The 18,490-nt window shown below is 47.5% G+C and overlaps 2 protein-coding genes across 2 annotated transcripts; both read right to left on the bottom strand.

Annotated features, from left to right (window-relative positions):
• Nucleotides 1-7,289: 7,289 nt before the first annotated feature.
• LOC142829513 (olfactory receptor 52N4-like) lies at nucleotides 7,290-7,886 on the bottom strand. Its single transcript, XM_075929396.2, has one exon. It carries the CDS (start codon nucleotides 7,884-7,886, stop codon nucleotides 7,290-7,292), a length of 597 nt encoding a protein of 198 aa, XP_075785511.2.
• Nucleotides 7,887-10,742: 2,856 nt separating this feature from the next.
• Nucleotides 10,743-11,681, bottom strand: LOC102447279 (olfactory receptor 52D1-like). The gene has a single exon (XM_006130953.3). It carries the CDS (start codon nucleotides 11,679-11,681, stop codon nucleotides 10,743-10,745), a length of 939 nt encoding a protein of 312 aa, XP_006131015.2.
• Nucleotides 11,682-18,490: the final 6,809 nt, after the last annotated feature.

An 18,490-nucleotide genomic window follows, 5' to 3' on the forward strand; every position in this document is an offset into this window, starting at 1 on the left:
AGTATAAGCAGAGACCCGCTTACAGCATGTGACAGGAACAGGGATGATATTGCAGAGACACTCATATATTAGGGATACTTGACACAAGTCATAAACTCATCCCAGAAGGGTGGTAGCGGAACACCCCATAAAGAAACATCCTGATACCAACACACACCTCATAGATAAGAGGAACCTACCACCTAGGTTCAGGATGGAGTCAAGATGACAGCATAAGGGTGTTGATGTTTGGTTTGAACCACCATGTACAGGTTACACCTTGAGATGTCAGAGAGGGTCCTGCTGATACATCAGGCGCCTTATGCAACCTGTTGGTATCTGTGTAAAATGATGTCTCATAGGGGCTGTCCTTGTGTAGCTGAGGGGGCAGATGAGAATCCCAACATGGACATTACTGTTCTCTTCCCATGCTCAAAAAGTCTAAAGGAAACCCCCTAGTTTCTGTGACATTCTCAGATCAGGTATGAAAGTTGGGGATATTAAAATACCTGGATCCAAAATTTGATCATAGGGAAGCCAGCATAAATTTGGAGCCACTCACTAAAGCAGGTCTACTCTACTTTGGGAGCCTTGGGGGCCACAACGACACTCACAGCACATGCCGAGGACCGCAACTTAAATGTGGTTGCATATATATGTAAATCTATTTGCAAATATATGCAAATAGCTTCTTTCACACTGACGGGCGTGAATACAACGATTAAGGCAAGACTACACACCATGCAGGCTCCATTTAAGTCAGTTCTGAGGCTATTAAAAATGCAGTACTGATACGATTTCCACCCATAGGACAGCACTTTTAATGAGCAATGACATTCCAGGAATTTAGCTGCCGAAACGCATCTCAGCAGAAGACCATTATATTGACTACTTTTTTTGTTTTGGCTCCCATTGGTGGGCTATGTGTTGAGCCTCACATAAATCCAAATCACACTGCAGGCCACAAACAAACAGGCCACGGGCCGCATGCAGCCCACGGGCTACGTGTTGAGTAGCCATGCACTAAAAAGGGAGAATGTGAGAGCATTGGGAACCATCTGGTAACAGAAATACTCAATGCAGGGGCTCTGGCTGTCCTTTCTGAGGCTATGTCGAGCCAGCAGCGTTATTTTGGAATTGCGTCACTTGTTCTGAAATAATGTAGTGCATGTCTATGCAGAAAGCCTGTTATTTCAAAATAAACTTGAAATTGTGGGTTTCTTACCCCAACCCCTGTAACCCTCATTATACAAGGAGTAAGAGAACTTGGGGAAAGAGTGCTCCTCTTTGAAATACCTGCTGGGTAGACAACTCCAAAAGTCTAATAAGCTATTTCAACTTAAGCTACACAATTCATATAGCTCAAGTTGTGTGGCTTATTTTAGCCCTGTTGTGTAGATGTGCAGTGAAATCCCTGAATTCGAAAACTTCACCAAACAACAACAAATACTGCGCAAAAAAGGAAGCTACTGAGTCAAAGGGAAGGGCACAGTAAGTAAAAAGGAAATGATTTAATGACAAATAAATGTGCAGATCAAATCCCTGGAAGTATGGCTACACTAGTCACCCTAGTTCGAACTAGGGTGGCTAATGTAGTCATTCAAACGTGCAAATGAAGCCCGGGATTTAAATATCCCGGGCTTCATTTGTATGTTCCCGGGCACTGACATTTTTAAATGCTGGGTAGCTTGAACTACCTGCCCGCGGCTACACGCGGAACGGGGTAGGTAGTTCGAATTAACACTCTTAATTTGAACTACCATTACTCCTCATTGCAGGAGGAGTAACGGTAGTTCGAATTAAGAGTGTTAATTCGAACTATCTAGCCCGTGCCGTGTGTAGCCGCGGGCAGGGAGTCCGAACTACCGGGCATTTAAAAATGGCAGTGCCCGGGAACATGCAAATGAAGCCCGGGATATTTAAATCCTGGGCTTCATTTGCACGTTTGAATGACTATGTTAGCCACCCTAGTTCAAACTAGGGTGGCTAGTGTAGCCATACCCTGGGTGTTTCTGACAATAATAAGCACTATAAGTCATCATCCTGGTGAATTCTTGCCTAGATGGTCTAGACTTGAACCCTGAAACACTTCCTCAGAGCTTAGGACTAAGAGTTAATGCAGAAAAAAGCAACTCACCAGAATTCAACTGAGCAGAGAGAGCAAATCTTCTTCCTGTGATATTAAGGCTGAGATAAAAGACTCAGCATGTGAATCTCAGCAGTCTGACACTTGGTGAGATGAACTGCAACCTTTATCAATCCCCTATTCAGTCCCTGAGGGCTTCTAGGTGTGCCGGGATTCACGGACAATTCCCTCAGCTCTGTGAGCAGTGGGATGACCAGAAATTAGACCGTGGAGACCTAGAGCTTCAGAACCTCCCCCAGGAGTGAAGTAATTTGATGCTAACAAGGGCTCAGCTACTCAGGGAAAACTGAGTCCTTCCCAATGCTCAGCCTGGCTTTCTTTTTTGTGTGCTCTGCCATCGGCATTAGGAGTGGGGATGCTGCCACACGATATGGGACAGTTGATCATAGCAGCATACAGCTGCACATGGCCCATGCAGTTTCTATTCTGAAATGTCCCTTACCTCTCATGGAATGAAGTTTACAAGAACATCGGAATAGTGAGCCTGAAATCATGAGCTTTCTTTGAAGACGAGGGATAGCTATTTCGGGAGACTCTGGTTTCCTGAAATAGTGGTACAGTGTAGACTATTTAAATCACACAACATGGGTAGTGGGTGTAGGTCTTCTTGCCTCATGTGAAAAGAGAGAGATCAGAAATGGAACCGGTACAGAGAAGGGACACACACAATACTGTCAACCCATGGAAGCTATTACCAGGGCACTTTACGAAAGCCCGAATGCAACAGGTCTCTAAAAGATCTAAATTAATTCCTGGAGGAGAGGTCTACCAAAGACTGTTAGGGTATGTCTACACTACAAAGTTAACTTGAACTAACAGACGTTAGTTCGAATTAACTTTAATAAGTACTACACATACAAACCGCTTGTTCGAACTTAATTCGAACTAGGGAGCGCTTAATTCGAACTAGGTAAACCTCATTCCACGAGGACTAACGCCTAGTTCGAATTAAGTTCGAATTAAGGGCTGTGTAGCCACTTAATTTGAACTAGTGGGAGGCTAGCCCTCTCCAGCTTTCCCTGGTGGCCACTCTGGGCACCACCAGGGAAACTTGTCTGCCCCCTCCTGGCCCCGGAGCCCTTAAAGGGCCACGGGCTGGCTACGGTGCCCGTGCCAGGTGCAAGCCTGCCAGCACCCAGCCAGCAGACCCTGCACCTGGCACGGCACGAGCCAGCCACCCGCTGCCACCCAGCCCTCCGCCTCTTCCCAGGACCAGGCTGGCGGCTCCCAGGAGCCTGCCCAGGTCCGCAAGAGGCGGGCACCCACCTGGTCTAGTGTGGACATCGTGGACCTCATCCATGACCTCCACACTAGGCACAGGAAAGTGGCCGTCTAGGGCAGGATAGTTGCCAGCCTGGCCACCCAGGAGCAGGTTTGCATGAAAATCAAGGTGGTACAGAGACCCCCAACCCTGAGCCCTGAGCTTAGAACATAAGAACATAAGAATGGCTGTACTGGGTCAGACCAAAGATCCATCTAGCCCAGTAGCCTGTCTGCCGACAGCAGCCAACACTAGGTACCCTGGAGGGGATGGACCGAAGACAATGACCAAGCCATTTGTCTCGTGCCATCCATCTCCAGCCTTCCATAAACAGAGGCCAGGGACACCATTTCTACACCCTGGCTAATAGCACTCCATGGACCCAACATCTATGAATTTATCTAACTTCTCTTTAAACTCTGTTCTAGTTCTAGCCTTCACAGCCTCCTGCAGCAAGGAGTTCCACAGGTTGACTATTTGCTTTGTGAAGAAGAACTTTCTGTTATTAGTTTGAAGCCTACTACCCATTCATTTCATTTGGTGTCCTCTAGTCCTTTTATTATGGGAACTAATGAAGAACTTTTCTTTATGCACCCTCTCCACACCACTCATGCTTTTATAGACCTCTATCCTATCCCCCCTCAGTCTCCTCTTTTCTAAGCTGAAAAGTCCCAGTCTCTTTAGCCTCTCTTTATATGGGACCTGTTCCAAACCCTTGATCATTTTAGTTGCCCTCCCCTCTCCCACCCTCTCTCTTCCCCTCTCCCACCTCCTTTTCCCAGTCTCCCCAGAGGTTAATCCTCCCCCCTGAGTTTTGTTAAATAAAGAGCGCTTCTATTTTTGAACACGTGTCCTTTATTTTGTACATCAGGAAGGGGGGCTAGGGAAGGGTAAGTGGAAGGAGGTGAGGGAGGAATGGGGTACAAGCCCCCAGTGGAGATGACTGGGGTGGCTCTGTGGGCTCCTCGGGGTGGAAGCTCTCCTGCAGCCCCCCAATTGACCTCGCTTCCCCCGGATGGCAGCCTGCGGCAAGTGCAGCCGAGCTGATGGCTGAGTGCTGTGATGTGCCCAGTGTGGGCATTCAGGGCACTCCAAGCCAGGACTGCTTTGCTGTCCCTCATCGAGTTAGACAAGCAAGCGGGGAACCCCTGAGAACTGTCTGTTCGGGGTGGGGGTTGGGTCCTTTTAAGCACAGCCCTCGGCTAGCCTGAGACAGCAGCTTCATGCTCTAAGTCCTAATCTGATGCTCTGCCAGCACTGCTTCCGGCCATCCTTAACCTCCGTTCAGAGTCCACTCAATGTGGACATGCTAGTTCGAATTAGTAAAATGCTAATTCGAACTAGTTTTTAGGTCTAGATGCACTAGTTCGAATTAGCTTAGTTCAAATTAGTGCTGTAGTGTAGACATACCCTCAGAGAAAATGTTCAGAGCTATAGCCCCAAGTTCTGGATATACCTAGCATCTGACTAGGAAACAGAAATTTACAACAGGTGATGAATCTGCAGACAATACCGCTGTTCTGTCTTTTCCCATGCCAGGTACCAAATTAGTTGGATGTCTTTTATATGGAACCAGCTTCAGAGCATGGTTTTGCAGCATCCCTGCCCATCTTGGCTAACAAGATTGAAGAAGAATTAAGGAAGATCATGGAGGAGAGATAGCAGCGATAGTCTTAGCATCCACTATATTCTTAGCAAGAAGTATCTCTCGTTCACTGTGTGTTATGCAATGGAAATGCTTCCTTTTCCTTGTTTTACTCCTGCTGCCAATGCTTTTCATTCAAATTTTTGTGTTATCAGAAAAATAATGAACATTGTGATATTTGCCTTCTCCGCAGCAGGGATGGTTTTATTGTCCTCAAGATATCTTTGATCATATCTTTCCAAAGCGGTAACATCCCAGCCTTATTAATTTCTTCTCATTCGGAAGTTCTTCCACACCCCTCCTCATTTCTGTTCCCCTCCTTTGTACTGTTTCCAATTTAAATATATAGTTATTTAATGGAGGATTGGGTCTGCATGCACTATTCAAGACGTGTGAATACCATGGATTTACATACAGGCAATATGATGGTTTCTGTCTCATTAATTGCCCTTTTACTAACGGTTCTCAACATTATCAGTTTTTTCCCCTGTAGCTGCACAGCAAAAAGATGTTTTCAGAGAACTATCCATAATAATGCCAACATCTCTTTCTTCACTGAACACGGCTCATTGAAACCCAACCTTTTATATATTACTTGAGATTATGTTTTCTAATACACATTACTTTACATTGCTCTGGATAGAATTGTATTTGTCATTTTGTCGCCTGGTCTCTCAGGTTTGTGGTGTCATTTTGTGACTTTTACAGTCTTCTTTGTCTAGATCACTGAACAGTGTAAGACAGTATGGCTGTGTCTAGACTACATGCCTCTGTCGTCAGAGGCATGTAGATTAGACACACAGGCAAAGGCAAATGAAGCCGTGATTTAAATGATCGCGGCTTCATTTACATTTACATGGCTGCCGCGCTGAGACGACAAACAGCTGATCAGCTGTTTCTCCGCTCAGCGCACTAGTCTGGACGCTCCCCTGCCGACATCAGAGCCCTTTGTCAGCAGCCTCGTTATTCCTCGTGGGATGAGGTTTACCGGGGCTGCCGACAAAGGGCTTTGATTTCGGCAGGGGAGCGTCCAGACTAGCGCGCTGAGCGGACAAACAGCTGATTAGCTGTTTGTCGGCTCAGCGCGGCAGCCATGTAAATTTAAATGAAGCCGCGATCATTTAAATCACGGCTTCATTTGCCTTTGCCAAAACAACAAATCTACATGGCTCCATCGACGGAGCCATGTAGTGTAGACACACCATATCATGTTGGGTTTACACTTCACTAGGGAGGTGGCATCTGGCAAATGTAATGATGTTTGCTGTTTGCACTTGTGTAGCTTAGGTGAGGTTTTGGGTGTGCATGGTGCCACCAGTTGCTGTGCTGGGTGATAATGGGGCCTGGAGATGCGGACTCACCAGCAAAATGGTGTAGATTAACGGCCAGCCCAACTTTTTGGTTAGAAGGCCCAGCAGTTCCCAAAGCATCCAAAGGTGACAGCCCCTCACACTTAGATCCACCCCACTTAAATGAGTGCAATGCAAACACAGAGGAGGGACTGTAGCTTGAAAAGAAGACCCACCTGTATTAGCTGTTTGATTCTTTTACCACCCCACTGAAAAGGCCACAGGGCAACAGATTAGGAAAACTCTCAGTCTGTTCCCGTATAAAATGTGGGATGCCATATGAGGTGAGCTCCAGGGTGTCTGGGGCCTGGGAGAGGAGAAGGAATCACACATTAATTGGAGAAGTCCCATGGTACTAGTGCTGGGGCAGGATAGTACGACCTATTCCTGAGGAAGAGTTTGAGCTGTCAGATATGCCTCCACTTTGAACATGACTAAGGCAAACACTTTTCACACCAAAACCCTGGGAACACAAAGCTATTTCCATGCCTTTCACCTTCAGTTAATTCAGGAGCGTGTCATTTGATCTCCATCTTTGACCAACTCGAGTTGGTGAAGCTCTTGGTAGCCAAACTGGTCAAATACACTGTTCACACAGGGTCTAATGGGAACGCGCCTTACATCAGAAAGCTACAGTTTGTTCCGGTGGCCCAGAAATAATGGAAAGGCCTAGTGACAGGGTGTGTTAAGGGAGGGGGCTGATGGGTGTTGCTGAAAGAGCTCAGGTGATAGAAAAGGGGAATTTACAATTGCTTGGTGATAGAGCGATGTTAGGTGTGAGGGGCTCCTCAGGTTCTTAACTACCACAATGCTGAGCTCAGCCCAACTGGGAGAAAGAACCCTTGTTAAACGAGGTGATAGCCCTTTCCCCACTCAGCCCACAGGTTTAAAGTCAGTGGCTCCATGCAATCACCTTCTACCCGTGAATTTGCCCATTTTCTCAGGAAGTTCTTTGTTTTTGATCCCATACACAGTAGGGTTGAGCATAGGGGGGATGAGGAAATAGAGGTTGGCCAGGATGATGTGAATGTATGGAGTGATACCCTCGTCGAATCGGTGTGTCACACTGGAGATGAAGCCGGGAAAGTAAGACATGAGCATCACAGAGAGGTGAGCCATGCAAGTGTTGAGGGCTCTCTGGTGGGCTTCTCTGGAGGAAAGTATGAAGATCGCCCTGATGATCAGACTGTAGAACAGAGCAATGAGCATTAGGTCAAACCCATAGACTACAAATGTTATCACCAGGCCGTACATCCTATTGACTGTGATGTCCCCACAGGAGATCTTTGTCACAGACATGTGGTCACAGTAAGTACTGGGGATAATTCGGATGTCATAGAAGGGCAGGAGAAGGGGCATGGGAAGAAGGAAGAGAGAAGCTCTTGTCAAACCCACTAACCCCAGCTTAGCTATCCATGCATTGCTGAGGATGGTGGTGTATCTCAGAGGGTTACATATGCCCACGTAGCGATCGAAGGCCATTGTCACGAAGATGGCCGAGTGCATCACTATTCTGAAACATTCCTTACTCCTCGTGGAATGAGGTTTACAGGGACTTTGGAATAGTGAGCTTGAAATAATGGGCTTGCTTTGAAGACATGGGATAGAAATTTTGGGAGACTCTGGTATCTTTTTTTTTTAATAATTGAGATTGCCTATCTCCTAGAACTGGAAAGGACCTTGAAAGGTTATCAAGTCCAGTCCCTGGCCTTCTCAGCAGGACCAAGCACCATCCCTGACAAATTTTTGTCCCAAATCCCTAAATGACTTCCACAAGGTTTGAACTCACAACCCTGGGTTTAACAGGCCAATGCTCAAACCACTGAGCTATCCCAAAATAGCATTGCAGCATAGACAGACCCTAAGGCTGTGTCTAGACTGCTGCTCCCATTCTGGCAAAAGTCTTTTTCTGAAAGACTTTTGCGCAAAAGGGTCAGTGTAGACAGCATACTACCATTTTCCGCAAAAAAGCCCCTATCGTGAAAATGGCGATCGGGGCTTTTTTGCGGAAAAGCGCGTCTAGATTGACCACGGACGCTTTTCCGCAAAATGTGCTTTTGCGGAAAAGCATCCTGCCAATCTAGACGCGATTTTTCCGAAAATGCTTTTAACGGAAAACTTTTCCGTTAAAAGCATTTCCAGAAAATCATGCTAGTGTAGACGTAGCCTAAGAGTTTATGAAGATGATTTCCTGCTAGACTATCAAGAGTAAAGTGTTGATAGTAAAGTGCCTTAGAAAGTATGATCACATTAAGAAAGAGATAGATCAAAAGACAGAATATATAGTAACATCACTATTTAAATCGCACAACATGGATACTGGGTGTAGGTCTCGTTGCCTCATAGGAAAACCGAGAAAACAGAAATGGAACCAGTACAGAGAAGGAAAACAACCACGTGAATGGTTTTGAACACTGGAATACAGAAGTCCTGTTTATTTCTTCATGTAACCGAAGAACCAGAGACCTTACAAGGAAATCAAGAGGCCTCTAGTATGAAAGAAAGAACTGGAAGTGCTGCAAACATTTGCATCAACCCGTGAAACCTACCGCCAGGGCATTTTACAAAAGCCTGAATGAAATGGGTCTCCAAAAGATCTAAATTAATTCCTAGAGGAGAGGCTTATCCAAGACTTGTAGCCAAAATGTTCAGAGATACAGCCCCATGTTCTAGATCTACTTAGCATGTGACTAGGAAACAGAAATTTACAACAGGTGATGAATTTGTGGACAATACCACTGTTCTGGTCTTTCCCATGCCAGGTACCAGGTTAGATGGATGTATTTTATATGAAATCGACTTCAGAGCATGGTTTTGCAACAAGATTGAAAAATAATTAAGGAAGATCATGGCGGAGAGATGGCAATGATAGTCTTAGCATTCACAACATTCTCAGCAAGAAGTATCTCAGGTTCACCTTGTGTAATGTAACGGAAACGCTTCCTTTTCTTTTTTTTACTCCTGCCGCCAATGAATTTCATTCAAGATCTTGTGTTATCAGAAAGAATAATGAGCTGCTCACATTTGCCTTCTCCGCAGGAGGGGTGATTTTATAGACCTCTATTTTATCCCCCTTGATCGTATCTTTCCGAAGCGGTAAAGTCCCAGCCTTATTAATTTCTTCTCATTTGGATGCTCTTACAAACCCCTCATCATTTCTGTTACTCTACTTTTACTTGTTAATTTAGACCCAACCTTTTATCTATTAGCTGAGATTATGTTTTGTAATGTACATTACGTTACATTGCTCAAGATAGAATTTTATTTGAGAGACCAGGCAACAAAATGACAGTTTTGTGATGTAAAATTGTAACTCTTTGCAGTCTTCTTCATGTAGATCCCTGAGCAGTGCAAGACAGTATCATGTTGGGTTTACACTTTGCTAGGGAGGTGGGAGCTAGCAATGTATTGATGTCTATTGTTTGCACTTGTATTGTAGCTTTGGTAAGTCTTTGGGTGTGGTTAGCGGCACCAATTGTTGTGTTGAGTGATAACCAGGCCTGGAGATGCTGACTCACCAGCAAAATGATGTTGATTAACGGCCAGCCCGACTTGTTGGTTAGAAGGCCCAGCAGTTCCCAAAGCATCCACACTGCACCCAGGGGTGAAAACACCTCACACTCAGACCCACCCCTGCTCAAATCATGTTGTATCCCAGGTGAGATGAACTCCAGGACATGTAGGGCCTGGTAGGGGTGAAAGAATCACACAGTAAACGGAGAAATTCCATGGTACTAGGGCTTGTGCAGGATACTACAATCTTTTTCTATGGAAGAGTTTGAGCAGCCAGATATGCCTCCACTTTGATCGTGACAAAGGCAAACACTTTTGAATCCAGAGTCTTGGGAGCAAAAAGCTAATTCTATGCCCCTCATCTTCAGTTAAATCAGGATCAGGTCATTCGACATCCATCTTTGACATACTGAAGCCGGTACAGTCTCTGACAGCCAAACACACTGTTCACACAAAGTCTAATGGGAACCCACCTTACATCAGCAAGCCGCAATATGTTCTGGTGGCCCTGAAATCAGGAAAGGCCAAGTGACAAGGTGTGGGAAGGGAGGGGACTGATGTGTGGTGCTGAAAGAGCTCAGGAGATAGAGAAAGGGATCTTATAATGCTTGGTGATGGAGTGATGTTAGGTGTGAGGAGCCTCTCAGCCTCTGAACTACTATAAGGCTGAGTTCATCCTGCTTGGGGATTGGTTCTGCCTAGAGCAGAGGGCTGGACTTGATGACCTTCTGAGGTCTCTTCCAACTCTATGGTTCTATGATCCCAACTGGGACTAAGCACCCTTGTTTAATGAGGTGATAGACCTTGCCCCTCTCGGCACACAGGTTTAAAGTCAGTGGTCCCATGCAATCACCTTGTGCAGATGAATTTATCCACTTTGTCACGGAGTTCTTTGTTTTTGACCCCATACACAATAGGGTTGAGCATAGGGGGGATGAGGAAATAGAGGTTGGCCAGCATGACATGAATGTACGGAGCGATACCCTGGCCAAATTGATGTGTCACACTGGAGATGAAGCCAGGAAGGTAAGACATCAGCATCACAGAGAGGTGGGCTGTGCAGGTATTGAGGGCTTTCTGGTGGGCTTCTCTGGAGGAAAGTATGAAGACGGCCCTAATGATCAAACTGTAGGACAGAGCAATGAGCATTAGGTCAAACCCATAGACTAGAAACGTTATCACCAAGCCGTACATCCTATTGACTGTGATGTCCCCACAGGAGATCTTTGCCACAGCCATGTGCTCACAGTAAGTACTGCGGATAATACGGTTGTCACAGAACGGCAGTCTGTTCAGGAGCAGGGGCACAGGCAGAATGCAGAGAACAGCTCTTGTCAAACCCACTAACCCCAGCTTAGCTATTCGTGCATTGCTGAGGATGGTGGTGTATCTCAGAGGGTTACATATGGCCACATAGCGATCGAAGGCCATTGTCACGAGGACGGCCGAGTGCATCACAGTAGCCGCATGAAAGAAGAACATCTGGGTGAAGCAGCCCCCCTTTATAATGTCTCTCGAATTGAACCAAAATATCCACATGGCCTTCGGAACCACACAAGTAGTTGCTGCAATTTCTACGAGCGCCAGCATGCAGAGCAGCAGGTACATTGGCTTGTGCAGGGTCTCCTCTTTGCCTACCACAAAGACAAGAGTTAAGTTTCCCAGCAGACCAATCACATAGGACAGGAATATGGGGATGGAAATCCAGATGTGTAAAGCTTCTAGTCCAGGGATGCCCATTAGCATGAATGTTAAAGGTTCAGTGGGGGTGAGGTTGAAAGCCGCCATGAAATTGTGAACACATCAGCCTGGCTCAGAAGTGCCTGTGCAGGAAGAGAAGCAAAGCATTTATTATAGTACAATACCATCAAAAATACCACGGTAAATATTTCATAATTATTCCCAGCCTAAAAAGGAGACTGAGCAGTGAGTTCGCATGCTCTAAAGATGCCACCAGATTGTTTAGGTCATGGTAAAATCTAGACAAGTTTTCGTAGGGTTCTAACCATGTCTGGCAAATGGGCAGCCTGATGGCCCATGAATGTTATGTAAGTAACTGCAGTGTGTCTGCAGATTGGAGAGAAATTTTGAGCTCTTCAAACACCTAACAAGTTTCTAATTTAACTGTATGGACTCGGGACAAGGACCAGGGTGTGATGCTGCTCCCTATGTTTTATGAAATGGACTCATGGACATAAATGTACAAAACTCAACGGTGCTTTGAGCAAATTACTTCATCAATCTTCATGCCTTAATCCTCTGGATCTGTTTATCTTATTTTGGTGAGTGTGTCACTTTTGGATGGAAATTGGACATCCGGAGTAGGGAATACTTATTGGCTGTGTCTACACTGGCATCCCTTCTGGAAAAGGGATGCTAATGTAGACTTTGGAATAGGCAAATCCGTGGGGGATTTAAATATCCCCCGCGGCATTTGCATTAACATGGCTGCCGCTTTTTTCCGGCTTGGGGAAAAGCCAGAGAAAAGCACCAGTCTAGACGTTATTCTCCGGAAAATAAAGCCTTTTCCGGAGGATTTCTTATTCCTACTTGAGAGTAAATGGAAAACATCTTGCTGAGTGGGCATGGCCCAGGTATAAATACCTTTCAGTTACAGACAGATGCAGTAAAAAGAGGATCTGAAATAACACAGGCCTGGTGTGAAGCCTGAGGCCTAGATAAACACAGCCAAAACTTTGCTGTTATAAAGCAAAGTTGACCTGGGAGGAAGAGGCAGGCGGCTGCTCATAGCATCTGACAGGAACCGGGCTGATATTACAGAGACACTCATACATTAGGGTACTCAGCACAAGTCGTAAACTCATCCCAGAAGGGTGGTAGCTCAACACCCCATTAGGAAACATCCTGATACTGACACTCTTCAGAGATAAGAGAAACCTACTGCCCAGGTCCAGGATGGGGTCAGATGGCATCACAAGGGCAGGGATGTTTGGCTTGAACTACCATGTACAGCTCATGGGTGGTACCCAGGGTTGTCAGAGAAGGTCCTGCTGATACATCTTTTTACACAGATACCAACATGTGGCACAAGACTCTTGATGTGTCTCATAGGGGCTGTCCTTGACCACCCGAGGGGGCAGGTGAGAATCCCAACACTGACAGTGCTCAAAAGATCTAAAGGAAACCCCTCAGTTTCTATGGCATTCTCCGACCAGGTATGACACTTTGGGATATTAAACCACATGGACCCCAAATTGGCTCTTGGGGAAGCCAGCATAAACTTGGAGCCACACACTAAAGGGAGAAGATGACAGCAGATTGTGGCCACTCTCTGAGCAATTCTCATGGTGAACCCTCCGGGAACAGACATACTCAATGCAGGGGCCTTGGCTGTACTTTCTGAGACTATGACTACACAGCAGTATTGTTTCAGAACAATGCCAGTTATTCTGAAATAAGGTAGTGTGTGTCTATGCAGCAAGCCTGTTATTTCAAAATAAATTTCAAATAATGGGCTTCTTACTCCAACTCCTGTAACCCTCAGTACATGAGGAGTAAGGGACGTTGGGTAAAGAGTGCGTTATTTCAAAATACCTGCTGGGTAGACAGCACCAAAAGTTGAAATAAGCTACTTCGACGTAAGCTACGCAATTAGTGTAGCTCAAATTGTGTAGTTTATTTTGAGTTTAGCCCTGCTGTGTAGATATGCCCTAACAGTGCAGTGAAATCCCTGACTTTGGGGTCTTCACCGAATAAATAAATAGTGCACAAAAAAGAAAGCTACTGAACCAAAGGGAAGAACACAGCAAGTAAAAAGGAAATAATATCAGAACATAAGAGTGGCCAGACTAGGTCAGACCCATGCTCCATTTAGCCCACTGTCTGGTCTGCCAACAGCGGCCAATGCCAGATGCCCCCAGTGGGAGAGAACAGAACAGGTAATCCTTATGTGATCCCTCTCCGATTTCCAGACAAAACGATGTAAGGACAAATAAATGTGTGGATCCAATTTTGCCAGGTAAATCCCTGGGTGTTTCTGACAATAATAAACACGTCAAGACATCGTGCTGGTGAATTGTTGCCCAGATGACTCTAGACTTGAAGGCTGAAACCTTTCCTCAGAGCTTAGGACTAAGAGTTTATGCAGAAAGAGGCAACTCACCGGAATTCAGCTGAGCAGAGAGAGCAAATTTCCTTCCTGCGACATTAAGGCAGAGATAAGAGACTCAGCGTGTGAATCTCACAAGTCTGACTCCCGCTGTGCCGAACCATCATATTTATGATTCCCCTGTTCAGTCCCTGCGGGCTCCCAGGTGGGCTGGGATTCCCAGACAATTCCCTCAGCTCTGGGAGGGGTGGGATGAGCAGAAATTAGACCCTGGAGACCTATAGCTTGAGAGCCTCCCCGGGGAGAGAAGTAATTTAATGCTAACAGGGGCTCAGCTTGTTTGGGCAAACTGCAGCTTCCCAAGGCTCAGCCTGGCTGTCTGTTCTATGGGCGCTGCCCTGCCATCAGCACTACGAGTGGGGAGGCTGCCACACAATAGGGGACCAATGGATTGTAGCAGTGTATTGCTACATAGAGCCCATGCAGTTGTAGCACGAATTCCATTGGTCTCTGGAAAGTCATGGTCTGCCTGTGCAGGTCAAATGACATGACCCTTCTCACCAAGCCCTGTTATTCCAATTACACTTAACAAGGCATATCTTGTCCAAAATGTATCACGTATGTCATAACTATATCATGATCATGCCCACGGCTCGACAAATAATACAATCTACTCGCCCATGGATTGTAACCCGGAAGAGCTGGGTTCGGGTGATCTGCGCATGCGCAGAGCGATCTGCACATGCGCAGATTGCCGGACAGTGCGGCTGGCAAGCGGGGCTCACCATGGTTCGGCGAGCCCTGATCATGCCAATATGAAGGATATGGCGTGCAGTGCCACTAAGGGTGCACCGTCACTCAAAATAAGTGATGTGATTTGAGCTATGCAAATTGTGTATCCTAATTCGATGATATTTTGAAAAAGCTTATTTTGTCATTTGGCGCTGTCTACACAGCACCAAATTTCAAACAAAAGCGCTATTCCAAAATGTCCCTTACTCCTTGTAAGATAAAATTTACAGGGACTTCAAATTAGAGAATGTGAAATAACAGTCTTGCTGTGAAGATGTGGGATACTCCAATATCCCGAAATAGCGTTGCCATGGAAACATACCTTAAAAGTTTATGAAGATGATTTCCTCCTAGGCTATCAAGAGTGAAGTGATGATAGTAAAGTGCCTTAGAAAGTATGATCACAACAAGAAAGGGATAGATCAAAAGTCAGAAAGTATAATACCACTATTTAAACCACACAACATGGATACTGGGTGTAGGTCTGGTTGCCTCATATGAAATGAGAGAGATCAGAAATGGAACCTGTACAGAGAAGGGAAACAACCACATGAATGGTTTCAAACACTGGATTACAGAAGTCCTGTTGATTCCTTCACAAAACCGAAGAACCAGAGACCTCCCAAGGAAATCAAGAGGCTTCCAGTATGAAAGAAAGAACAGGAAATGTTGCGCACAATGCTGTCAACTTGTGAAACCAATCGGGAGGGCATTTTATGAAAGCCCGAATGCAATGGGGCTCTACTATACCTAAATTAATTCCTGGAGGAGAGGTCAATTCAAGACTCTTAGCCAAGATGTTCGGAGATACAGCCCCAAGTTCTGGGTCTACTTAGCATCTGACTAGGAAACAGAAATTTACAACAGGTGATGTATCTGTGGACACTACAACTGTTCTGTTCTTTCCCATGCCAGATTAGATGGATGTCTTTTATATATGTAACCCACACACTTAGGCTATGTCTACACTCGCGGCTTCTTGCGCAGGAATATATTGCGCAAGTATACTTTCGCAAGATCTCTTGCACAAGAAAACGTCTACACTGGCCAGAACCGCCAGTGCAAGAGCTCTTGTGCAAGATAGCGTCCACACTGGTGGGAAGGTCTTGCGTTAGAACGTGTCTCCGGAAGCAAATCGGCCATGTCTAGAGGTCACCAGCGTCTGTGGACATGCGCCGGACCCCCACTGGGAAACGTTCTTAAAGGGACTCCTGGACGTCCATTTCCCTGTGGCTGCATGGTCTTGCACCCTTTTGAGGGAGCAAGAGCCAGAACGGCACCTGTCACCTCTGTTCCTGGTATGTGCCACTGGGCACCCTCGTTGCCACCGTCACAGCCATGGAGCCGGAGGAGGACCCCAGCCAGCAACATCCACTCCTCATGGCCATCAGAGAGGCTGTGGAGCTCCTCCACCAGGAAGCCACATTGCTCCAGCATGAGCTGGAGACTGGGCAGCAGGTGCAGGACCTCATCACGACTGCAGCCGGGCTCGGGCCCCCGCGCCCCACCACGGACAGGCGCCTCTGGAGCTACTACCCCAGTGGGGACTGGTGGGAGTGCCTGGAACTGGGACAATGGGGAGACCAGCAATGGGTGCAGAACTTTCGGATGCACAGGGGGACATTCCATGAGCTCTGAACCTGGCTCACCCCTGCGCTCCGAAAGCAGGACGCCTGCCTGCGCCCCGCCATCCCCGTGGAGAAGAGGGTTGCAATTTCCCTGTGGAAACTGGCCACTCTGGACAGCTACCGCTCTATAGCGAACCAGTTTGGGGTGGGCAGATCCACCGTCGGCGCAGTCATCCAGCAGATAAGGCCCTCCGTGGACCAAGGGCTCGTCCTGGGGGAAGGAAGGGGCCAGACCGGACGGGGGGAAGCTGTAGGGGCAGGGGGAAGCCCCGCACACAGGGGGTCATGCTGTCCCTCCTGCACACAGCCCCGCTGGTGGGGGAGGAGGATATCCCAGGGGACAGAGTGCCCTGGCCTGTGTGAGGGGAAGGGCCATCAAAGGGAGGGTGAGCACACCCCAGGGGCCCATGTATGCACTGTGTCTCATTCCATGCATCCCCTGTGCTCCCATGTGCCCCTCTGCAGGTCGTCAAGGCCATCAATGATGTGCTGCTCCAGAGAGTGATCCGCCCCTGGGACATGGACACCCCCATTGCCAGCTTCGCCAGCCTTGGGTTCCCAAACTGTGGGGGAGCCGTAGACGGGACCCACATCCCCATCCGGGTGCAAGAGCAGCAAGTGTCCCGGTTCATAAACCGGAAGGGCTACTGCTCCATGGTGCTCCAGGCACTAGTGGACCATCAGGGCCGGTTCCAGGACATTTATGTGGGGTGGTCTGGGCGGGCCCACGACGCTCGCATCTTCAGGCACTCAGGCCTGTGCCAGAGGCTGGAGGTGGGCACCTACTTCCCCCAGCGGGAATTCACCATTGGGGATGTCAGGATGCCAGTCTGCATCTTGAGGGATGCGGCCTACCCCCTGATGGCCTGGCTGATGTGGCCATACACTGGCCACCTGGACCCCAGCCAGGCCACCTTCAACAGCCACCTTGACAGGGCCCGCAATCCCGTCGAGTACGCCTGTGGCCATCTGAAGGCACAGTTTAGGTGCCTCCTGACCCGCCTGGACATGGGGGTGCAGCACATCCCAGGGGTCATCTCAGCATGTGGCGTGCTCCACAATATTATTGAGGGGAGTGGGGAGGCCTTCCTCCCGGGGTGGATGGCTGCCACCCGGCAGACCAACCGCCATGGGGTTCGGGTCCGAGAAGCCCTCCGGGTGATGCTGGACCAGGCCCCACAATAGGCCGCTCCTACACCTCTGACTGCAGGGATGCCCCTGTGCCCCCCCACTTCCTGCTCCCCTCACCAGCCCTTCCTGCCACCCTTCCGTCACCTGCCAATAAATACAATACACTTGCTATACATAAGGTACTTTTTTATTTACATGGGGAAGGGAGTACACTGTGGGGAGGGGGGAGGAAGGGACCCTGAACTGGGAGGAGGAGGGGACCCTGAAGTGGGAGGGCCTCATGATGGTTCATGGAAGCCTCTCCCACCCCCACAGGTGTGGGGGCGCCTCTGCCCCTCGTGCCGGGTTGGGGCAGGCTGCACCAAGAGGTGCCGAGGGTGGTCCAGGAGACCCCGGGGGGCCGCATGTGCTTGGGGTGGCCTGTTGTACCTTCCCCAGGGGAAGCTACAGTGTCCCAGAGGTGGCCATGGATGTGTGCTGTGTGCATCATCCTTTAGGTTGTGTGGGGTTAGGCCTGCAACCTTAGGCCTACACACAACAATATCCTACATCTCCTCTACTTGGAACTCCTAATGCCCAATCCACATTTTCTTCTGTATGTGGTGGAGTCCCCCTCCTCTCTGTTGTTCTCTGCTACACACCTCTGACTGCCTTGCAGCACACAGTTTAAGAAACACGGATTTACAGTAAACTAAAATTTGCTAGTTTGACATTTTATTGGCTATATCCAGAGCTTTACCCATCAACTTCGAAAAAAAAATGGGCACTTTCTGGTCATCAAGAAATTTAAGAATCACACACAACCTCTCAAAAGTAGTGAAATCTTCAGCAATATCACCTGCCTTCATTGCAGGACATGACTGTTCACATGTCTTGATATTTGGAGAGGTGCTATTTCAAGGCACCAGCAAGGGACATGGGCCTTGATACTATCTATGACTGTTGGTTAATGCAATTAAATCAGACTAGGGAGTTCA

This window comes from Pelodiscus sinensis, chromosome 1, assembly GCF_052426305.1.
Source record: "Pelodiscus sinensis isolate ZL-2025 chromosome 1, ASM5242630v1, whole genome shotgun sequence".
Classification (NCBI taxonomy): domain Eukaryota; kingdom Metazoa; phylum Chordata; order Testudines; family Trionychidae; genus Pelodiscus; species Pelodiscus sinensis.